The sequence below is a fragment of the Dermacentor albipictus genome, chromosome 2 (assembly GCF_038994185.2).
Source record: "Dermacentor albipictus isolate Rhodes 1998 colony chromosome 2, USDA_Dalb.pri_finalv2, whole genome shotgun sequence".
In the NCBI taxonomy this organism is placed as follows: Eukaryota; Metazoa; Arthropoda; class Arachnida; order Ixodida; family Ixodidae; genus Dermacentor; species Dermacentor albipictus.
Genome location: NC_091822.1, coordinates 101458117 through 101483332, shown reverse-complemented (window position 1 = coordinate 101483332; position 25216 = coordinate 101458117). Strand labels below are relative to the sequence as shown.

The window sequence follows — 25216 nt, the reverse complement described above, 5'->3', positions numbered from 1 at the left end:
AGAACCAGGCGGGAAGTGCAGGTCTCGGTGTCGCTGGTCGTACAAACGCCTTTGACTGTCTTGGGATTTAAGAAGGTGGTCACGGGTAATTTCCCTTGCGTGGGCACAGCGGGCGATGGCTTCAAGTGCATATTCACTGGTCGGTGCCGCGTGAACAGGGAGGGCTGTGTCGAGGGGCAGCGATGGTTCTCGGCCGAACAGAAGGAAAAATGGGGAATAACTGGCGGTGTCGGGGCACGAGGAATTATAAGAAAATGTGACAAACGGTAGAGCGAGGTCCGAGGCAGTGTAGTCTGAAGAGACATATTTCGCGAGTATGTCTGTGAGAGGGCGAATGAGACGCTCCGTGAGGCCATTTGTTTATGGATGGTATGACGTGGATAGCTTGTGCCTCGTGGCACAAGACTGCCGGATGGCCGCGATAACGTTTAATAGGAATCTCCGGCCACGGTCAGTGAGAAGTTGTCGCGGCGCACCATGTAATAAAATCACGTCGCCTAGAAGAAAATTGGTGACATCTGTGGCGCAGCTTGTAGGAAGTGCTCGGGTGATGGCGTAGCGCGTGGTGTAATCTGTGGTCACAGCGATCCACCTGTTCCCAGAAGTAGAACGAGGAAAAGTACCAAGTAAGTCCAAACCTACCAGAAAGAATGGTTCCGCGGCAATGTCGAGTGGTTGAAGCTACCCAGCAGGGAGCGTCGATGGTGTCTTGCGTAGCTGGCATTTCTCACACGCAGCTACGTATCTTCGAAAGGAGCGAGTAAGCCCTGCCAAAGGAAGCGTCGGCGGATCCGGTCGTAGGTACGTGACACACCCAGATGACCAGCACTGGGGAGGTCGTTAAGTTCGTGGAGAACAGCCGAGTGAAGGTGTTTAGGGATCGCAAGGAATAATGCAGGGCAGTTGGGATACGCAGAGTATACGATACGTAGAGTACGCCATCTTGAAGTGCGAATAAGCGATGAGAACTGTCGGCGAGTGATGATTCCAGGCGGTCAATGACGACACGTAAGGACGGGTCACGGCGCTGCTCGTCGGTGACAAGGAGCAGTGGAAAAACAGAGTGAACACAGGCGTCGGTGTAAGTATCAGGCGTAGAGGTCGCGTCTTCGACTGGGTAGCCGGAGAGGCAATCTGCGTCTTGGTATTGGCGATCCGACTTGTAAGTCACTGTGTAGGGATATTCTTGTATTCGGAGGGCCCAACGACCAAGCCGGCCAGTAGGATCCTTGAGTGACGAAAGCCAACAGAGCGCATGATGGTCTGTGATTACTCAGAAGGGCTTGCCATATAAATATGGGAGAAACTTTGAAACAGCCCAGGTGACAGGAAGACATTCGCCCTCGGTGATGGAATAGTTGCGCTCTGCAGTTTTCAGGAGCCGGCTAGCGTAGGCTATAACGTGGTCGTGTCCGTGTTGGCGTTCCGATAAGACGGCGCCATTCCCATAACCACTGGCATCGTTTCGGACCTCTGTAGGTGCGAACAGGTCAAAGTGGGCCAAGACCGGTGGATTGGTGAAAATCGTGATAAGGCGTGAAAAGGCGGCAGCCTGAGGGGAGCCCCACGTAAAAGGCACGTCTTTCTTCAGGAGTTCAGTGAGTGGTCGTGCGATTGCTGCGAGATCTTTCACGAACCGTCGGAAATAAGAACAGAGCCCCACAAAACTCCGGACGCCTTCGACAGACTGAGGTACAGGAAAAGCCGCTGCCGCTCGAACCTTCTCCGTGTAGGGTTGTACTCCGGAAGCATCGACGAGATGGCCTGGCACTGTAATCTGTCGGCGCCCGAAGTGACACATCGATAAGTTTAATTGGAGCCCAGCATTGCGGAAGACGTCAAGGATAGTTGCGACGCGCTCAAGGTGCGTCTGAAATGTAGTCGAGAATACAAGGACGCCGCTGAGGGGACAAAGGTAAGCTGACCATTTGATACCTTGAAGCAGAGAGTCGATCTTCCGTTCGAACGTGGCGGGGGCATTGCATAAACCGAACGACATCGACTTGAATTGGTAGAGGCTATCTGGAGGGACGAAAGCTGTCTTTTCCTGGTCTTGCTCATTGACGGAAATCTGCCAATGACCAGATCGAAGGTCAATGAAAGAAAAATATTTGGCACCGTGAAGACAATCAAGAGCGTCGTCAATTCATGGTAAAGGGTACACGTCCTTTTTTAGTAATTAGGTATAGGTGGTGATAATCAACGCAGAAATGCTACGTGCCATCTTTCTTTTTGACGAGCACGATCGGCGACGCCCGAGGACTCCACGAGGGCTCAACAATGCCTCTGGGGAACATTTCGTTTATTTCCTGCTGAATAACTTGCCGCTCTGCCGTGGACACGCGATACGGTCGGTTGTGAATGGGAACAACATCACCAGTGATTATCCGATGCTTAACAAGGGATGTCTGACCAAGTGGTCGATTGTCAGTGTGAAATATGTCGCGGTAGGATAGCAAAAGGCGATATAGGGCGGCTGCTTGGTCACGTGCGAAGTCCGGAGCGACCATGGGGCGTAATGGGCCGGCGAGGCTCAAGGCATACTGCGGGTAATCAGGAGGATCTGGAGACGTGTCTGCTGCAAAAGCAGTGCCGTGGTCGTCGGTCCCTGACCATAGCGTGGCCACCGCTATGCCTTCGGGTAACACTTGCATCGTCAAGCCGGAATTGATAACGGGGAGACACATCCCATTAACGACAAGGGTTGCGACGGGGTGAGGCACAGAGATGTCACGCGCCAGGAGGACATCACGAATAGGTGCAACGACATAGTCGCCATCAGGCACGGTTGCCGTTGAGGCCAATTCGACGATGGTTAGGGCTTTTAGAGGTAAGTGAAGAAACGCTGTAGAGAAGAGGGTGTTCGGTTGTTTGGGGCGAAAGCCTGAAAGAAGAGCAAGCTCTAGGCACAGCGTACCTGTGGCACTGTCGATGAGGGCAGAATGCGTCTTCAGAAAGTCGAGCCCTAAGATTAGGTAATGAGGGAAACTGGTCAGCACGGTGAACAGGACTGGAATATGGCGGACAGCAATTCCTATGCGAGCAGCGTGCATACATTTGACGGAACAGTGGCGCCATTGGCGAGGCTTACGGCTAGTGATGGCAGGCGTAAGAACTTTTTTGAGGCGACGGCATAGGTTAGTGCTCATTATGGATACTAGGGCTCCAGTATCAATTATTGCCGTCAACGGAAGACCATCTGCGTCTACTTCAATTAGGTTCGTTTTGGTGAGGAGCGTCAACGGAGGATTCGGACAGGACGAACGTGATGCAGCACTACCTCCAAGAGCTGCGTGACCTAGTTTTCCGTCCGTTGGTTTGGCGACGAAAAGCGGTGAGGCTGGGGTGACGGGGAGCGACGGCGTTGAGGCGACGGCGATCGCATGAAGGGACGGCTGTCAGAGGCATCAGAAGTAGGGTACAGACGGCAATGTGAATAACGGCGAGCGTCGGCGCATGGGCGAGGAGCAGGGAATGAGGTCCAGTACGGCGGTATCCAAGTGGTGCGGCAGTGGCGGGATACATGACCAACATGGTGGCAGCGGTAACAGATTGGTTTGTCGTCCGGGGTTCGCCATCCGGCAGGATAGCGTGGTCTGGGAGCGAAATACTGGTTATTACGGTTTGTGAACATGGGAATGGGTGCCGAATCAGGTCGGGAGACAGAGCATCTGGTATGGATGCCAAAGTTTGCAATTAGTTGCCGCACAACTGCTTAGATAACGGAAATAGTGGGGAACGATTGGTAAAAGGTACCTTCAGGGGTTCGTGGATGAAGGGGGCCGAACTCGCCGCTTCAATGTCACGGCGGACGGTACGGATGACGTTCTCTTGAAGTGGTCGTATGGCGGTAAAAGGGGAGCAAGAGGAGTTGGCAGGTGTGTTTGGGAACCGAGAAAAGTGCGGAACGACGCGGCGGCTTTTGGCTACCTCGAAGCGGCGGCATTCTTTGACGATGACGTCGACAGTAGAAACGTCGTTATAGACGAGCAAATCGAAGGCGTCGTCCGCGATGCTTTTTAGGATACGGCCTACCTGGTCAACCTTGGTCATGTGCTCGTCTACTTTCCAGCTAAGCGCGAACACTTCCTGTATGTAGGAGACATACGATTCGGTCTACGACTGGACACGGGTGGCAAGCTCTTTTCGCGCAGCTTATTGGCGACCTGACGAGTTGCCAAATAGGTCGCGAAGCCGCTCTCTGAAAATGTCCCAGCTGAAGAGCACGTCCGCATGGGTGCGAAACTAGACACGCGCTGTCCCGTCCAGATAAAATATAACACTGGCAGGCGTGATGGTAGGGTCCCAGTGGTGGCTTTGGCTAACATGCTCATACATGCTGAGCCAGTCGTCGACGTCAACGTCATTTTGGGCGGAAAATGTCCCGGGATCACGGAGACTAGGAACCGTAACGTAACACGAGCAACTATTTACAGGTTATATTTAAAACAGCGGTTGCAGCGCGGACCGGTTATATTCACAGCGCGAGCCCAGTTTGTTCTTCCTCCTGTTTTCTCGACTGATGGCGCGCACGCGCCTCGTTCAAACAAGCAAATATAACCCGCGTGTAGCAATATTTATATGCATGCTTCACAGTGGTCAGTAAATGTGATAGATAGATAGATAGATAGATAGATAGATAGATAGATAGATAGATAGATAGATAGATAGATAGATAGATAGATAGATTTATTTATTTATTTATTTATTTATTTATTTATTGACTGACTGACTGACTGACTGACTGACTGACTGACTGACTGACTGACTGACTGACTGACTGACTGACTGATCGATCGATCGATCGATCGATCGATCGATTGATCGATCTATTGATTGATGGATCGTTGGCTGATTGGTGCCCCGACTCACCAGTCCTGCTTATACTAGGGGCGCTAAAACGTAAAACTATTCCAAACTTTTCTATTCCAATTCTGCTATCAGCCCTCCATGAATTGTCAAAAACTTTTTTCGAACACGTCCACTTCTCCTGTCTGTCACGCGACGTCACGAAAACCTCGATACCTCCCCATCTGATATGATGTGTACACACTGATTATGCATGATTTGACAGAAAAAAGAAAAAGAGTTGTTTCTGATTCGACCCCTTTTCGCCATTAGCCCTCCGCTATTGGTAAACAGTTTTCGGGTTGCACCCACTTCACCGGCCTGGCACGCGACGTCACAAAACCGCATAAACTCACCGCGTCAAAGTGACGTGTACGCGATAAAGATGCATTAATATGCCGAACAAAACTGAATTTTCTTCGGAATAGCCGCAGGCTGCCCCGTTCCGAAAGGAATAAAAGATGGCGGCCGCCAATGGCTGAGACGCTGGCTACTCGCACCTGCCGGAGAGCATGGGTGCATTTGCGTATAATAAAGCTTCTTGCGGGGCCGTGTAACGTTTTCGAGCCCTTTCGGCACGTTTACCACCTCATTCTGCCAACTCTTCTTTGCTGATGGCCAGTTTTAGCGTCATTCTTAAGCTTCCGTTGCATGCCGCCGTGATTTTCGACCAGCCACCACAAGCTAAGTAAGGAAAAGCCGACTAATCGCAGACGCCGGCACCACCCTCCTCATCCGGTTATCGATTCAGTGCACTGGCTCTGCCCCAGTGAATCCCTCTCCACTTGAGCATTCTCCTCGCCTCTTGTCAGCCAATTAGATACGACAAGCCCCTCAGTTTAGGCAGCGTTATTCGTTTTTCAAGCAAACAAAAGTGACCTCCTATGAGCGAGGAGAGCGTTTGATTGGTCTGTTCAGACAACCCTGCGGGTGACAGCCCGGTGCTTGCGTCGGTGGTTAGGCAAATTTGACGTCAGGAGATTGGAATAGAACATATTGAAGTAGTTTTACGTTATAGGGCCCAAGTTTTCAACTTTCTCTGAATAAGTTGATCTGATGTTGTCGGCGTGTTATAAAGCGCCATGTTATCCGCGTTATCAAGAACACAGAATGGCCAGCGAATATGCAAAGCACGCGTGCCACCTCTTGTCCTAAGACAAACACAAAAAGAAACAAACAAAGAAACACAGAAGCCAACAAACGAGCAAGCAAGCAAACAAACAAAAATTAAGCGCTCAAACAACCAAAAGGCTGTCGACAGGTGCACTTACTATCAGCAAAGTGTAACACAAAAATAAACAGTCGGGCCAGTTGGCTCATGACCTCGAACTTTTAGTTTAGGTGAACGTCACAAGGAAAGACATGAACATACGTTCAGCCACAAATGTTTACGCGACATGGAATCCACGACAAATGTGAATTTCTGATCTGCGAAGACACGGGACTTGCAATTTAATGGTTCACTTTGTAAATCTCAGAAGCCGTACGCAAGATGGAAGCTTTCAATTGTGGGTCTTGTGCCCAGGTTTCGCCGCAATTCAGCTTTTTCGCAGATACAGAGTTCCGTAAACGTTTGCGGCTGATACAGCGTTGTTGTCAGGTGCCACAGTCAGGAAACAATCGATGACTTTGCCTTTTGGCTACTTGCGCACGTGAGTGGCTAATATAACAAGTGTTAGCATGTACCGTTGTACGCTCAGGAATGAGGTCCATCCGGGGAAGAAGACGGGCTCTCGTGTAAAGAGGATCAGCACGAACACGAGAAAGAAGAACGCCATGATGCCTTCCCAAGGCCTGCGTGGGCGTGCCAGCGGACAGTGTTATGCAACGCCCGTATCGCACTTTGAGTATCATTCCACTGAGGTTCCAAGTATATGCGAGAAAAACGTTTCGATTATTATCTACTTAAGACGAATGGTGTTCTACATACAATAAAAAAGCATTTGGAACGTGGTTCGAAATATTTTGTGACTTGATGTATTATTTCACCGCAAAATGCGGCGTTCCTCGAAATTCGTGAAACGACGTCCCGTACGCCTTGTGATCTTATATTAAACGAAGTTTCATTTAGTTGGCGGAATGAATTTGCAAATATTTTTCGCTTTTAGATGAAACCTAAATATATAAAAAGAAAGATTAGGAGGACACTGAGCGAACTCGGCACTTATTCTAGACGAGGGTGTCATCGCGTCTATGTGCTGTGTATACAGGGTGCCCCAGTTATCATGCACCAAGATTTTTTTAAAAATGTGCAAATGCCACGTAGGTAGACAGAATCAAGATAATGTCGTTTGCTGTCGCTTGGAGATACTCAGATTATTTTGTTGCGATATCAATTATGTGGACATTCCAGGCGCATTTCTGCCGTCGCCGTGCGGTTACGCGGCCGCGCGCCCCTGGCCGGGGCGCTGTATCTTGGAAGCCAACTGGAACGGGTGCAGAGTCCGCGATGCGCTGTGTTTTGGCGGCGTACATAGCGTTGGTGTTACCGGCTGCAGGAAGGTTATCTCGGCACGCAGCTGCGGCCGCGCTTCCTAACTGCAGCGTTTTGACAGCGAGTTTCCGCGGCCATCGAGTGAGATGTGTTCATGTTGGTTTGTGCGCGCGTGACACCATGCTTGTTAGTTTAGTTAGTATGTTTACGTTTACAAGTTTATACGGTCGATAAAACTACTCTCCTTACTTGGCATAGCTGTCCACTAATTTGCCATCGCAATCAATGCTACGCCTCTCGGGCGAAACTTCGACATTTTCTTTTTGCCTTCCGCCTAATTACGCATTAATTCTTAACTATTTCTCAACTTCTCAAATATTAAAATTTGAGAAGCTGCACGTGCTCCAGCACCGGCGCACGTCCGCGCTGGTTGGCGAATCGCCGCCTCTGCCAGCCTTCGGCAGGGTGCCGTCGCGCAGTCCTTGATTCGGGTGTGCAACACGTGGACGAGTATTTTTTTTTTCTTTTTGGAAATCTCCACTCTTGTCAGTCAGATTAGCAGAATTGTGTCACGCACAACATCGGTGTGTGACAAACCCCATAATTAAAAACTGGCGACGCTGGCTTTTTTTACTTCCAGAAGTGACATCGTAGTTGGTGGCGGACTGTGCGATGAAGGACAGTGACGTCGGCTTTTCTTCGGAAATGCGCCACGTTTGTTCTGTCGGGACAAAGTGTGCGGCAAGAAATAGTGACAGTATGAGTTCATATTCTTGTAGGAAAACGGACCACATTGTTGTGTCGATGTGCGTGTGGTGTAATGCGCGACTAGCAATGCATCATGTTTGCGGAAATGTGGACGCGCTGACGGGGCCATTCTTGGTGACCAGGCATCGGCAGAACTTCAGGGCATGTCAATTTTGCCTATGTGGGAATGAATGAGACGCGATGATCAGTGAGCGCATATATGTCACTGCCGTCCGCGCTGTTCGGAGAAAAAAAAAATAGTTTCAGCATACTCTATCGGCGTACAGGTATGACTGTAACCACACTGTAACTGAGCTCCTTCATTTTTTTTTGTACCATTTCCGGAAAGCGTACGCCTCGCCACAAAGAACATGCTTGCGCTACTAGCATTTCTCTACCTTCGCCACTAGGGTTGCACAAAAGGCGAGCAACTAAAGTTATCAGGCTTATAGGAGATCTCGCGAGTTTTATAACTAAAACAGCAAAATTTTTTTTTTTATTTCTTGTATTTCTTGTTCTCTTTATGATAGAAAATTTATGCAGCGATGATGCGCATAAACTTGCAGAATTGGGTCTTCAAAAAATAAAATGAGCAAAAGGAAGCCACAGGCACAGCGAATCGCAACGAATTATGTATGGTATACATACGCTTCGTGCATTCGCACTGCGATTAATAAGGTGTAAAATTAATTTTAATATGGTATTTAACATTTATAATCGGCAGAGTGGCTTACGAAGAACGTTGTAAGCGAGAGCTGTGGATTAATTTTGAACGCCCGGGGCTTTTCACTGTGCACCTAACAGCCCGATAACGACTCTTTCTGCATTCCGCATCCATAAGAAGTTAGCGCCGCCACCGGCTGTGACGGATGGTTGCAGACACTAAATTAACCTTGTATATTGGTTAAGAGTGCAGTGTAGGTGGACCCAAATTAAGTAAATTCACGCCGATGAATTGCAAATGCTTTTCCGACAACCACTCATTTAAGCGAAGGGCCGTTTCGGCACGGCAGAAATGCTCATCTTCCGCGGTGAAGTATTTGCTTTCGAACAGCAATTTTCGTGGCAGTTTGAGCTGCGGAATAAACATTCTTACGAAATCACAATATGATTACTTAAAAGCGCCATGCACTTGGTAACAACGCTACATTGTTGCGTCAGTAAAACGAGGATGGTTACTATATCTAAGCCCAGTTCGTAATACTGCCTCTTAAGAAAACAGCAATGTGCGAACACTGCGATCGTAGCCGCTTAGATACAGGCAGCGCTCCAATGCAAAGCACCGTCGGCTAAACGCCTTTTTTTTCCGAACCAGCACCCACTACGGAGGTGCGGTAGGTGAGAGGGTGCACTCCCAGTGACGTCACGCTTCTTGGAAACAGGGAGAGGTCTGTCGAATGATCAACGTGCGGGTGAGCGGCATCATTTCTGCCGCCGTTTGTTCCCCGCACCGTGTAGTGTTTCAAAACGCATGTCTCAGCTGTCGGAAAAGTCCTCGAGCACGTCATCCTCACACGCTTACACAGACATATGAATGACAACGACCTCTTCCCCAATACCATGATTGGCTTCCGCCCGAAACTTTCTGCTCAAGATATCATGATTCAGCTCAAGCACCAAATTATCGATGGCGACAAAACCTCCAGGCTGGACACCAGAGCCATCTTGGGGCTAGACCTAACCAAGGCCTTCGATAACGTCACGCATGAGGCCATACTGAACCAACTGGCCCAACTCCAGGTTGGCCATCGAACCTATAACTACGTAAAGAATTTTCTTACAGGTCGCACGGCCACCATTACCATTGGAGGGTTGCAGTCGCCAATTATTCACTTCGGCAGTAAAGGCACGCCGCAAGGTTCGGTTCTATCCCCTTTTCTGTTTAACGTGGCCTTGCTCGGACTACCGCCTGCATTAGCTAGCATCCCCAACCTCAAGCATAGCCTCTACGCAGACGATATCACCCTGTGGGTCACCGGGGGCAGCGACGGGGACATCCAAGACACGCTGCAGCAAGCCATCAACGAGGTCGTTGCATACGTAGAACCGCGCGGCCTGGCGTGTTCCCCACAGAAATCGGAGCTCCTTCTGTACAAGCCTAATTGGGGAGGTCGACGTCGAGACCCTCACCCACCCGAGATAGAACTCCACGTGCACCAGCAACGCATACCTACAGTACCTAGCATTCGTATCCTTGGCTTACGCATCCAACAAAACGGCAGAAACACGGAGATACTCAAGCAATTAGATAATCATGTACACCAAACCACTCGCCTCATTGCACGCATCGGAAATCGACATCATGGCATGAAGGAAAGCAACCTTATACGCCTGGTAACCGCCTACGCCTTGAGCAGGATCACCTATGTCGCCCCGTACCTAAGCCTCAATGCAACTGACAAGTCCAAACTCAATACCATAATCAAGAGGGCCTATAAACAAGCCCTACATCTTCCCATCACCACCTCTAACGAGAAACTGGACGCCCTAGGCATTCATAACACCATAGACGAGCTTATTGAAGCGCACCGTATTAGCCAATACGAACGACTTGCCAATTCCACCACGGGCAGGCACATTCTAGGCACCCTAGGCATAACCTACACCACCCAATTCGGACCAAAAGTACCCATCCCTCCAAACATTCGTGATCAGCTAGTTATCCCGCCCATACCTCGTAATATGCACCCTGAACACAATCCGGAGCGACGTGCAGAAAGAGCTAAACAACTACAAAAGCGCTACGACCAAGCCGCTGACGTAACCTACGTGGACGCAGCAGACTACCCCAACCAAAACGCCATGGCGGTAGTCGCAGTCGCGGGTTCGCAGTACCACCTCTCCGCGGCCGCATCAATATTCGCCACGCAACCCGAAGTAGGCGAAGAAACGGCCATCGCTTTAGCCTACGCGGCTACCAATGCACACTGCATCATCAGCGACTCAAAAACGGCCATTCGTAACTACGCAAGAGGACTGATAGCACCCCAAGCGCAAAAGATTCTCTCTGGCACTCCTCTCTCAAGGCAACGCCGCGTGCAGATCATCTGGGCCCCTGGTCACTCCGGTCTGGCTGGAAACGAAGCCGCCCACGATGCCGCCCGAGCTCTCGCACACCGGGCGCATCATCCTTTTCCTGCGTCTTCTGATCCCGACCAGCCCTCTGTTCTGCATCGCGGTCACGCGCGGGACCGAATGGTCACGTTCAGAGAAATTCTACTCCACTACCGCAGAGAGCGGTTACGCTACCCCCCAGCACACAAAACACTGACTAAGTCTCAATCCACCACTTGGCGACTCCTTCAGACACGAACTTTTCAGAACCCCGTGCTTTACAACCACATGTACCCCGATGCATACTCACCACTCTGCAAAGCGTGCAAAGCCCGCGCCGACCTCAATCATATTATTTGGCAATGCCCCAAAGCCTCACCCACCAACACCTCCCGCACTAACACACGCATCATTAGTACGGCCGAGCAGTGGGAGACATTGCTGCTCAGCTTGGACCCAGAGGAGCAGCTCTGGGCCGTCCGGATGGCCGAAGACGCCGCCAGGAAGCAAGAGCTGGCCGCCGTCTGAGGAAGGGGGGGATTGGGGGTTAGCCTCCCGACCCCCGCCACCCCTTAACCCCATCAAGGACACAATAAAGTTTTATCTCTCTCTCTCTCTCTCAGCTTTAAAAGGGCAACCGACAGGAAGGCGACCATCTTGATTGATTAAAGCTAGCTTTGTGGGGAAGCCCGTTTGCGTTCTTTTGCATACCTTCTATCTGTACCCGACAAGCGCTATATGTTGAGTTTTTATCTGCCGCAATGACTCAGTCTCTATGGCACTCTGGTGCTGCAAACAAGGCCTCGGATTTGATTTCTGGCCACGGTGGCTACAGTCCGTAAGAATCAAACTGCAAAAAATCTTGTTTGTTGAGCGTAGGGCGCAATAAAAAACATGACCCGCTCCAAGTTATTTTGGTGGCCTCCACTACGATGGCCCTCAATATATGCTTCATGCTGCTGAAAAATTGCAAGCCTCCCAATGTATTTCAATGCGGCCGGTGTCCTTTTTGCAGCGCCTAAAACTTAACGCGCCCTCACCAAAATCATTTCGTATGAACACCAACTACCAAAACATGAAGCTTTTTCAAGCAGGCTGAAGCGACTCACGATATCCATGACTCGTTCCTGTGTTGAACTCGAAGCACAACCCTCAGTTCACGGCGCTGGCGCAAGGTGTCCGAAGTGTAGATGCGCCTGGAAGAGAAGCCGGAAAGAAAAGTGACGTAACGAGAGCGTAAAAATAAGTTATACCCGAGTGATTTCAGAAAAGAGGACACTTTGTAGGCGTGGCGTCAAGCTGCACGCTATTCTAGCGGATAGCATGCAGCTCGACACTACGCCTGCAAGTAATAATCCGGCGCTCCGAGGCGAACACGTCACAATGCAAGAGGACACGTCGCTGACCCCTAAGCTCGCTGGATCAAACGCCGAGACCTTCCTCTCGAAAGATACTTCGGGCACACCTTCGTATTCGTGTGCTGCACTGCCTAATGTTAAAGGGCCATATTTTTCCCCAGTTACCCGGCTTTATTTCGTCTCTACTTATTGCATACTTCCAGAAAGTCACCCGTGATAAAAGCAATACGACCGATAGTGATATAGGCAAATGCGACCGTCCGGTTGTTTCAGCCGAATTTCTCTAGCGTACTTATCGTACTTAGTGTGAGCGTAATTATAATCACTGATGGACAAACAACTATCTGAAGCTATACCGCGATTACCGTTGAGGTGGTCCAGCCGCACCTACACTCTGCTCGTAACTGTCCTAGTCTTTTTAAACAGTCTGCACCCCCAATGCTTCCTTACTACATTATTGGATTTCTCTCACTTTATAGTTTACGTTGCGGCTCTCTGCTTAAGCTGTTGTTGGAGTGGTAGAGAGCTAGTGCAATCTGAATGTTATCCGTCATGCGCAATACACAGTCTGCCAAGTACCGTGACTGCCGATTCACAGGAGCTGAATTTCATTTGCCCATACTTTTTGACACTCTATTCCATACCCTTATTGGTTTTCAATATTTTCAGGCTTGAAAATTACTGAAGCGCTAGCGTCAGGTATGCTGAAACACTGTCTCCTAGTGTCGAATATAGCTATTACTAGAAGTCCAAATGTATGCTCACAGGCGCCGCAGGTAGAAGAAGTGCACGTAAGCCACGTTCAGTGCCAGAAGCACGAGCACGCAGGGACCGTTGGCCACCAACCAGAAGAATGCTGACGGCGCACTCTTGGCGTCCAGGTGGCTGCAAACACGTAGCTCTGTTAGTTTTGCAATTGTTTTGGAGATTTTGATAGCTCAGCACCAAGGTCATATTTGAGGTTCTAATGTGTATATATATATATATATATATATATATATATATATATATATATATATATATATATATATATATATATATATATATATATATATATATATATATATATATATATATATATATATATATATATATATATATATATATAAGGTATCTATAGCTAAGATTTCAAGGCTCCATCCACGCTAATGTAAACACCACAGTTTCGCCTCTCAGCCAAATGTAATCGATACTCTTGCACCTCCCGTCATCCAGACTTTTATAGTGCTAATGGCTGGGAAGGTTTGGCGCAACAAACACACAGGCACGCACAAAGCGCCACAGGAGATATTACCTTGCAACATTCGGGTAAATGCTAGAAGTATATTGTGTGAGTCTTTCTTTGACCTGTACCCTAGTGATGTCCACGCAACGTACACTTTTTCTGTTTATTATCATACACGTGTAACATAGCTGACATTGCCATTCCTTCGCAGCTTTATTGTTTATTTTGGCAGTATTTTTATTATTTACGCGTCCAAGTTGAGCTCCACGGTGATAACGGCTGCCGGGCGTTGTCCGACAGGCTGTTCTGACTTAAGCAAGCACTTTTGTATAGTAGGGCCAAGTTAATAATAATAATAATAATAATAATAATAATAATAATAATAATAATAATAATAATAATAATAATAATAATAATAATAATAATTGCGGCACAAACAATCTATCCGGCCATCCGTCGGTGTGCCTGTAGCGCGTGACACGGTGCTCTCCATAGGTACACAGGGGGTCCTATGAGGTCTTATGGGGTATATATGAGAGTGTGTTATGACTACGCAACGTATTACTACTGAGATTAATGATTATGGCCATATTGGGGGCGAGCTCCACCAGTGGAAAAGCTGGTGCCACCGTCGGCGTGACGTGCCATGAGGGATCACGTGGACACAGCGTCCGCATCGGCTGCTTCGGAAGCGCCAAGCGAGCTGAAAACGAAAGTTTAAACCCCACCGGCGCTGCGGCGCGGATTAAGTGGTGAGGCTTTACCGCCTCCAGTGTCTGAGCGACCTAATTTGAAAGTACTATAATCGGTAGTGGCTGCTTTGGAGGCGTGCAGCATGGAAGGCTACTGCTCGGTGCCGCAGTGCTGGACATACGCAACGGAGCCCGGTGTCAGAATTATTCAAACGTATCTGCAGGACAAGGAGCTGCGTGAAGCTTGGCTCGCGTAACTTATAGAACCGGCAGACAGCCATGGACTACAATTCGGGTATACAGCAAGCACGGATGCGAGGAAGGTTTCTGCTACGGCGCCGGGACTGCGCGATGCTCTGTGAGCGGCAGAAAACGCGCACTGCGACGCTCGCCCGCGCCCGCTGCCCGGCTAATGTCATGACGGTTTGGTCTGTGAACTTGCTGATGCTAGATACTGGCAAGTTCACTGGAACCGAAAGGGGGCGGTAAGACGCACATTAAAAGGAGTATGGCATATGGTCATGTTTGTGTTATGAATTAACGCACTGCATTACAATACAGACGCAGCGGGAAATCGCACGCTGCAGAATACCGGTAAACATTCAGTGCGACGCAGCTTGAGAAATCATATTGAGACGTCCAAGAATTTAGAAAAAAAAAATAAATATTGAATCGTTGCGACGGCACGTCATAGTCACCGTAGGTGTCGAAGTCTCTATAACGAAATTATTTTTGAACAGTTCTGATAGCGTCCACGCAACAATGGTTGCTAGTGTACTGTCAAATGCTCATGTGCTGCGGGCTAAAGCTCACGGCACGGTGCGAAAACGCGCTCACAGCGAAAGAAAAACATGGTTCACGGACAGGCACGCAGACGCGCAGTCGGTCGCTGCGAACCCGTGCGATCGTTGCATTGAGGCTTCATTCTGTTATGCTCCATTTGGTCATACAGACAGCCTACTATAAGAACATATTTCACTTGTTTGCCTACCTTTCAGGCAAGAAGCCGGTTTGGGAGACTTCATCGCGGCGACCGCGCGCAGTGGCGTTCACTATACGTATTCGATAAAGAGATAGCGTCTGTAAAGGATTCTGTGCTTTCAGTTTGCTCAAGATTATTATATCGACAGTCAAAAACTTCCCACATTTTGACAGTACCTACAAAAATGTCCAGGAGGACTGCCGCGTGGTGTTTTTATTGAGCGCCGTAAGCGAAACCTATGAGGAGCGCGCCGCGTGATCCCTCATACTATACAAGGGAGGCGCTTCCGACAGATGGCGACTCCGCAACTCCACGCCCCCAATAGTGAGTACTGAACAAGCATAAGAGTAATCAAGGTTAATAAAAGTATAATAAGAATAAGGACAATGAAATTATTCACGCAAAATAAGACACCGTAGGACTAAAGAATGCTAAGGAAGCCTAATGGAGAATAATTGCGATGAAATTACTTTGGCGTAATGACGATATATGTATGGTAATTAAGAGTAGTTAGGCTAATTAAAAGTAACATAGATTAATAATTTGTCGAATTAGGAATAATTCTGGTGACCTTACTTAGCATATTCAAAAATTAAGTGTTACCTGAATAAGACGGCTAATTTCAATTATTTACGTTATATTTATTAAAGCCATTCATAATTATTTCACGTTATTTACCATGAGTCTGGGTTGATTAGCATTCATCGCAATTAGAATCAGGATTATTACGGGTAATAAGAAATAATTCATACTACATTAACTAACTCAACTTCAGACAGAATACTGTTACATTATGTTCCCTCCGTAAAATTAGTTGCGTGTAATTAGATTCACCAATTGGGTAATTGCACCAGGTCATTGAAGGTGGGGGAGAGGGGGAGGTGATAACTGCAGCACATTGCGCCATGCTCAAAAAAATGAGCTATGGTGTGCGTAACCCGTCAGATAGTGCGGGAACATTCTTTGCAGTCACTTAAGCGAAAAAAAAAGAACACGAGGGAAACGTCGCCATCATACACCCAGACGCATTCGGATACGTCAGAGCCGTACGCGTACAAGATGAGCGACTGGAAAGAATGCTTACGCACTATCTAACTAGTCACGTTAGGGAGCTTCTGCGCAATTTCATTTTTGCGCTGGAATTGGTCGTTAAAGACGTCGTTAGAAAGCTCCAGAAAAAAAAAGAAAGCTTAAGAGATAGGCGGTACAGCTGGGAGCGAGAATTCAGCTCAAGTCTTCAAGATCAACTGCAACAAAAAGGCGTAACAAAAAGCCGATAGCGCAGGTGCACGGCAGTATCCGTGCAAAACATTTGAAATACGAGTGGACGTTTCATAAACGGCTAAGGTACGATAAATGAAGTTTCTGACGGCGAAGCTTAAACAAGAAAATTGCCGCCATTTCCCCTCGCCGGAAGGAATGCATAACTCAGATGCGTGCGCGGCACCTCGGCATGACCTCCGAGATTGTGAATTAGTGAATTCGTGAATTAGTGAATTACCGGCCCTTGCAGCTTTGCCAAGACTACTTCACTACAAGAAGCAGCGGAAGCTTGATGTGGGCGAGTTGGTTTTGCATACTCGGAGAACGTTAAGAAGAGGCGGACTAAAAGGTGAAAATGTACGACGGACAAGGCACTACTTCCAACTAAATGTTTTTTTGAAGAAACAGGATTTTATATAGATACAACCTAGAGCAGCACCACTGTCACATCACGACTTCCCTATCTCATTAGAAAAGCTATCTCTTTTTCGGTAAGCGTCAGTGACGGGCAGCTAATGCACGTGTCCTCGGCCTTTGCAGTTTAGAAAGCTTCTAATATCTCCCGTTATATAGTGTATGTAGAACGTGCCAGAAACCTGGTGTCACGAAGATACATTACAAGAAGTAGTAGATATTCAGTAGGAGAAATTGTGAGAGGACTTGGGGTAACGAGAAACAACCTCCACCTCTTGTGAGGAACCGCCCTATTCCAGCTGAGCTGGACCTATTCCAGCTGAGCTGGAGCAGATCTTAGGATGCACCTGTCTACGTACGAGCATACTCCGGCAGTGGTGGCCGTACAGGAACCTGGCGGGAACGTGAGCCTCACAAACTACAAAACGTTCCAACTCGACCCCCTAACGTGCATCTTTGTGCACAAAAACTACACTGCAAATTTGGTAGATCTAGAATTACAAACCAGCTTTTCGCACGTGATGGTGACTCTTCTGCCACTGAAAAAGGAGGATTCGCCGCTACACATCCTGAACGTGTACTGCCCACCTAAAGCAAAAAACGTAACCTTCTCCACACTCCTGAGCAGAGCTATCAGGGTAGCAGGACGAGACCCGTTACTAGTAATGGGAGATTTCAACGCGCAGAGTCCCTCATGGGGCTATCATCGAGAAGACATACGAGGACGGAAGCTAGCGGAGGCGGCGTCCGCGTTAGGTCTAACCCTACACACTGACCCGGCGTGCCCCACGCGGATAGGGAACTCGGTGCAGAGGGACACGTGTCCCGACTTAACCTTCACGAAAAACGCGAGGCAAGTGGAGTGGACGAATACGGAGGAAACTCTCGGTAGTGACCACTGCCTGATCACCATAACGATCCGTACGAAACCCCTTACCAGGCCTACGGGGCACACTATGCTGCCGGACTGGACGAAATTTAGAAAGGAATACGAGGTAAGCTCCATCCAGGAGCAGGGATATCAAGCCTGGACAAAACAGCTGCTGATCAACCTGCGTTCGACGGAAACGCAGGTAAAGCTCTCAGAGGCGGTGACGGACGTGGACACCCACCTCCTCCACCTCTGGGCAGCCAGACGCAGCATGGTCAAAAGATGGCGTAGACAGAAGCATAACCGAAAGCTAAGAGCTCGGATCGCGGCAATCACTAAAGAAGCGGCGGAGTACGCGGCGCAACTCGCGGACGCGAACTGGGTAGATAGGTGCAACGCGGCCGCTGGGCAGATGTCTAGCAAGAACACATGGCGCCTCTTCCGGGCACTCATAGATCCCAACCAGACGCGCACCGAGACGCACAAGCACCTGCAGAGAGCGGTACATGCATTTCAAGGAAATACGGCCCAGCTTGCACTGAAGCTTCGGGACCAGTACCTGACCACAACCCAAGATCCAAGGGGAGACGCTTACAGATACAATGGAGCCCAAAATGCTGAGCTGGACGAACCTTTCAAAATATACGAACTCAAGGCCGCTCTAGCGAGGATGAAACGCGGGACCGCGCCAGGAAGGGACGGGATCTCGGTAAAACTCCTAGCCAATCTGCCGGACCGCGCATACGAATCCCTCCTAGAACACTTTAATTCGATTTGGGTGGGCGAAGCTCCATTTCCCACGGAGTAGAAGACGGCGCTGATAACTTTCATCCCCAAGGCGGGCAAGACCATAGATACGGATAACCTAAGACCTATTTCTCTCACCTCGTGCGTGGGTAAACTGATGGAAGCTATGGTCAGAGACAGACTATCTGAGTATCTAGAAAACAAGCGAGTCTTCGCCGACTCGATGTACGGCTTCAGGCCAAATAAATCGGCTCAGGACATCCTGCTGCAACTCAGCAGGGAGGTACTAAACCCGATCGAACATCCGAACGGGGATAAGATAGTGCTGGCCCTAGATCTAAAGGGAGCCTTCGATAATGTGACACACGAGGCGATCCTCACACACCTATCAGAGACGGGATGCGGCAGGAACGCTTTCGAGTATATAAAACGCTTCCTCACAGACAGACAGGCCTACGTGAGGATCCAGAACGCGGAACACGGCCCCTTTCTATTAGGCACGAGAGGGACGCCACAGGGAGCGGTGCTATCCCCCTTACTTTTCAACTTGGCAATGAAGAACCTGCCGGTCCACTTGGAGAAAGTCCCGGGTGTGCAACACGCGCTGTACGCGGACGACATCTCCATTTGGGCCACGCAGGGCTCTCTCGGTGAAATGGAGGCCAGCCTGCAGGAGGCGGCCACCGCGGCGAACGAGTACGCGAAAAGATGTGGCCTTCATTGCTCCCCTCAAAAATCCGAATTCGTGCACATTCGCCCCAACAAAAAATGCACAAACAAGATAGAATTGAGACTTGGATCGGAACCGATACCCGAAAGAAAAGAAATTAGAGTCCTAGGTCTTTTCATCCACCAGCGTCGGCTGGCGACGACCACGCTCGACAAACTAAAGAAGGTGGGAGATCAGGTGGGCCGAATGGTCCGCAGAGTCTCGAACAAGAAAGGGGGACTGCGAAGCAAAGACGCCTTGCGGCTGGCCAATGCCTTTGTAACAAGCAGAATCCTGTACTCGACCCCCTATCTCCGCCTCAACAAACACGACCAGAACATCATCGAGGTGATAATACGCAAAATGGCGAAGAAGGCCCTCGACCTCCCGATAACCACGTCTAACCTGAGACTCCAAGGTCTGGGTATGACGAACTCCTTCGATGAACTTAGAGAAGCCCACCTCACAGGTCAATACACGCGATTATCGCAGACGCCGTCAGGACGCCGCCTCTTGGCCCGTCTGCACATAGAACACACGACTCTAACCGAGGAGAGAGTAAGACTCTCTCAGGAATGGCGTTACGCCCTGCACGTAAGACCACTCCCAATTAAGATGTCCAGGGACGACCACGAGGGTAGACGCAGGGCCAGGGCAGAGGCCTTAGCTCACCACTACGGAAGGAAACCCGGGGTATACTACGTGGACGCATCCGGCCCGCACCATGGCGGGTGGTACACGGCGGCAGTGATCCACGAGTCCAAAACGGTGAACGGGCTCACCTTCAAAGCCCGAAGCGTCACTCAAGCAGAGGAAGTCGCCATCGCTTTAGCGGCAACACACTCCCATTCCAAGACAATCATAACCGACTCGCGAGGGGCGTGTCGGAACGTCCAACAGGGCTGGGTCCCGTACCTGGCCTACCGGCTACTGCAAAATAGCTCGTACGTAGGAGATCCATCCCACCGCTTCATAGTCTGGGCTCCGGCCCACTCGGGGCTAGGAGGAAACGAGGCAGCAGATGCAGCCGCCCGCGCGCTCTCTAACCGGGCAACCTCGTCCCCCGCCACCTCTGAAGAAGCAGCGGAAGCCACGCCGACCTACACTTACAAGGAAATAACACAATTATACAAAGATAGACATAAACTGTACCCCTACCCGTGTAAAGGATTAACGAGAGCGGAGGAACGCCTGTTCCTCCGCCTTGTCACGAACACCATGATGTGCCCGGCCTCGCTAAAGCACTTTGACCCTGCCTTCTCCGGGGAGTGCCCGCACTGTGGGGAGAGATCCTCGGACCTCTACCACATGGTGTGGGCGTGCCCCTCCAACCCTGCTTTTACTCCACACCCAAACCCCACCCGGGAGGACTGGGAGGCGACCCTACTCGCCTATTGCGACCTGAAAGCCCAAAAGGCGATGGTCGAACGAGCTATGGCGGCAGCGGAAGCCACTGGGGTCCCGTACTAGGGACTCCACCTAGTGTTTGTGAGGGGAAAGGCACTAAGCCTGACTCCAGAGCACCCTCCATGTAACTCCCTCTTTTCAGAGGAAATAAACGTTTTCACCACCACCATCTCAACGAATAAGACACGACCCGCGGTGATGATTATCTGTACAGACAAAGAAGATTAAAGTCACTCTTGCACAATGCGCTCGCACTAAATACCTATACTATTCGTTCATTACAAGTTTAGCCACAGACAAATTTCGTTGCAGTCAATCTTGAAGGCGATATATGGATGGCAGACTGTACTTGTAGTAACGTAAAGAGATAATTATTTTAGGAAAAAAATCTAAGCTAAGCGGTGCCACGTATTAATTTGTTTTCAATTGTGCAATTACTGGGAGCGTATGTAACTTCAAGTGTATGTGTGCGCAGGCATAGGTGCGTGTTGAACTTCTTGCGTAGTTGGGGCACTGCAGCACGAAGCCATTCAAAATCATTTCTACTCCGTTCCTGCCACCGGCCCACCTCGATTCGAAAAAAAGAACAATAAAACATTTCAGACGCTGTTCAGTTGTCTTTCAGTTGACTTCATGAAAACTGCGAGAACTCCTCCATTTGATATCACTCATACATACTGCTTATGCTCATGGCAAGGCCAGACAGAAAGCCAGAAAGTAGTTTCCAATTCTACAATATCTTCACCATTAGGCATTCGTTATTCGTCAAACCTTGTTTTTTTTGGGGGGGGGCAGCGTCCCCTTCACCTGTCTGTGAAGCGACGTCACAAAAGCGCGAAAACTGACGACGTCAGTGATGTGTTACTCAATGATGTAATCGTGTGTCGAACACGGATGTTTATTTCCTGTGAATAAATTTTTTAAAGGCACCGTCGAGAATCTAAACGGACACAAGGGAAATACCAAATCGCTTCAGACGAATACGATAGCTTTTCTTGCTTATATTTGTTAATTTAGCCATAATAGTTCCATTCTTAGAAGAGCAGATCGCCAAAATTCAATTTTGTTTTTAAAATTTCGCGCCGAAACCCGAGCCCCGGTACGTCACTGCGAAGTCCGGGATTTTAAGGTATCCTTTTTTGTCTTTAAGCCATTTTGGCAAGGTAGAAGTTCTTGAAACTTCATAGGTTCCCTCTGTGACTCTTTTAGATTGCAATGATAATGAAAAAAATTAATGATAACAATATTTACTTGGCTCAAGCAGACACCGTCCCAATTTATGACGTCAAGGCTCAGAGGCACAGGAAAATCCCGGCAGATTCCTCAACTGTCTCATTGTGCACGTCTCTCTTTTTCTAGCTTGCCAAGTTTATTTAGTGATACCGGGTTTTCAATGCGTTAGCCTTGAGAGCGTAAACTGGAAAGAAAGTGTATCCACTGCCAGTTCAACTTGGCTCCTAGAAAAGGGAGGACGTGTGCAGCCTGAGCCCCTGAACAACACTTTGCAGTGTGGTGAACGCAGTTTAATTCATGGGTCAGGGACTTCAAAGAGGTGGAACGTAATGTTGTCGCATTTCTCTGGCCGTTACCACTAAAACGACACTGAATTTTCGGCATTGCGGAAGGGTAATATAGTATAACACAGATCAGCCTATTTTACATTTAGCGTTCATTTCGGGCCAGATATACCCCCTGGCCCTGTGGCCTCACCTGCCAAGGATGCGATTGAAGCCTATCAGGGACTCGCTGCCCGAGGGAAGCAGGAAGGATCCCAGGTGCGAACCGAACGAGACCAGCATGAGCAGAGCGCGTAGCTGGACGCAGAAATCGCTGCACCGCACGTTGGAGAGAGAGAGAGAGAGGGAGAGAGAGAGAGAACGTGAAGCCCAAGGCATCGCGTTCACGGTGGACTAATACGAGGTCAGTGCAATTACTTGCTGTTAGAAACATGATCTCTGCAAGGACTACATTGAACCACCCTAGGCGCGCTATTTGCATGGCGCCCTCTGTCGGTGGTTGTCCGCACGGTGCTTCGCAAGCGAATGGAAATGTGAGTTGAAAAGGTACACCTATAAAAAAGAAAGGTTTATATATATAACGAAAAAGAGAGATCATAATTATCCATAAATAATCATTCAAGGTCGTTAATTTTAAAGGTAACCCACTGAAATAATTGAACTGCCCAGGAACCTACGCCTTTATCACCACATCCCTAAAATTTGGCGCAGATTTTTCAAAGTACGTTGGTTCCATATATCACTCGAATTCCAATAAATAACTATGTTTCCTCGTCAGCTTCGATTTCTTTAACTCCGATCCCCGTGCCGCTTTGCAGCGCCCAGAAGGGGACCACCAACAGAGGGCGCCAGGCTACTCAATGGCCTTGTGCCTCGCGTTCATCATACGAGGGCTGAAGATTCGCCGCAGTAACCCCAGTGGCTATGACGTTGCGCTGCTGACCTCTAGGTCTCGGGTTCGCTTCCGGGCGCGGCGGCCGCATTTCGATGAAGGCGGAATGCAAAAAAAAAGAGCTCTGGCGTGCCGTGCATTTGGTGCACGCTAAAAAGCCCCAAGCGGTCGTAATTAATTCAGAGCTTTCAATATGGCGCGCCTCACAGTAACATCGTGGTCTAGCACGCAAAACCAAAGAAATGATTTTCAATTCATGGTCGAGAATACGATTGGCATGGTGATAGTGAACGCGTTCCTCTTGTACGCCATGTCTTCTTAACGTTACGTCGTCTACTATGAAAGAGAGCGTCTTAAAGGACTTCGTTCCTGTTGAATATCGTGTTACTCTTGCTGACCGCCGTGCCGAACGTGACTTTAATAAACTTGTTTACGTCTGCTGTTTTCTGACGTAGCCTTATAACGAATGAAACGTTCGCGGCAACTTACGAAGCAAATGCCACACAGTTTTCGAGTGACCATTACTGGTCATTTGAAAGATGACAACAGGCGAATATGCGACAAGTGGCCTTTCTCCTGTATGCGCAGCTTCGTCAAAAATTGCTGCGTTAAGCGCAAAAAATGCTGGGTGTCCCACGTAATATATTTCACGATGCTGTACGTATATTATAGCAACATCACAAAAAGACAAGGCTCAGAGATGAAGAAAGGCCGCGGCACAAGCGAAGCACCACACGTTGCACGCATATATAGGGACTTATGCTGCATTAGCCAGGCTTCGATATCATACTATTTTGGGAAGGGTACTTGAGGTGGCGATATGCGTTATTGCTTGCGTCATATAAATATAGAATCTTACTTTGATGTATTGGGTAGCTATCATACAATGTTCTGCATGAATAAAGCTTAAAGGGAAGCTGAAAGGTTTTCCAGAAAAAATGAGTGAACATCTGTACATAATGGTTTTCAACCCTCCGAATTCGAATATCGTATCCAAATTGAGCGAAAGAAAGCGCAAATATATTTTATTTTGACGAAAAGTGCAGCAGCGGACACGCCCAGCTCGTGCGTCTCGTTTCCGCCTGTGACGTCAACTCTGCGTCGTGACGTCAACTCTGCCGCTGCCGACCGCTGCCGCTACACATGAAGCGCGGTGCCAGGTAGTTTGGTGCTGTTTTCTGAGACGGTAATGGAAAATTTAGAGAGACTGCGTCTTTCTGAGGAGTTCGGCGTTACTCCCTACATGTACGAGCCGATTGCGAAGAGCCGGCCTCTCGAAGAAGCAAACGATGCTGGTGCGAGCAGTGCTTTAGACGCGAACGAAAGCAAAGCCTTGTGATCTCCTCGTGTTGGAAATGCTCTTTAGTGAGTGTGTTTTTTCCAAAGCGATCTAGTGATCTCGGCGATCTTTCGGTGATCTAGTGAGCTAGTTTCCGGTCAAACAACTGTAGTGTTGTGTTCCTGCATGCCTCCTCGTGGAACGTAAGCGGGGATGCGATCGTCGGCATTTGTGCGCTGTCCAAAGCTGTCGGCAATCTACAAAGACGGTTTAAACGCGCGAAAAGCTTCCCGGTTCATGCGGTACGTGTAGCGACCTTCATCTGTTGACTACCACTCACGTTGACTAACACTCACGTTGATTACCACTCACGTTGACTACCACGCACGTTGACTACCACTCTACATACACGCAGACGCACCAACAAAGGAATGCAGGGTCGATCGAAGCAGATACACGATGGCACGCACGCAGAAACAAGCGCGGTCAGGCACGGTCGCGGACGCTGCGAAGGAACGAAGCAGAGTTGACGTCACAACACCGCGGTTTCCGGTCTCCGCTCCGCTCGCTCACTCAAAGGGGGGCGGAGCTACAGCGCAATTTCAACCGACGATTACGTCGCTCCTAATTGAAAAAAAAAACCCAAATTTTACCGACATGGTTTATAAGGTTCCCGCATCCGTATATGAGCGTCTTATTGAATTCGACAGACTCTTCAGCTTCCCTTTAAGCTGCTTTTGTCCCGTAGTCTTCTTTGTGTTCGTGTCTGATCGTTTT

General features: G+C 49.0%; 1 protein-coding gene across 5 annotated transcripts in view; it reads right to left on the bottom strand.

The window, feature by feature from the left end:
- Positions 1-25216, bottom strand: part of LOC135911663 (sodium-dependent high-affinity dicarboxylate transporter 2-like) — a 74270-nt gene that overhangs the window by 28192 nt on the left and 20862 nt on the right. For 3 of the 5 annotated variants that reach the window (XM_065443996.1, XM_065444001.1, XM_065443997.1), the window contains exons 6-9: positions 22462-22581; positions 13207-13326; positions 12193-12279; positions 6535-6642 (exon numbers count right to left, since the gene is read on the bottom strand). In XM_065443996.1, the coding sequence (XP_065300068.1) occupies positions 6535-6642; positions 12193-12279; positions 13207-13326; positions 22462-22581 (435 nt within the window). The remainder of the gene's footprint in view (positions 1-6534; positions 6643-12192; positions 12280-13206; positions 13327-22461; positions 22582-25216) is intronic. The other 2 variants (XM_065443998.1, XM_065444000.1) reach the window with 2 other exon arrangements.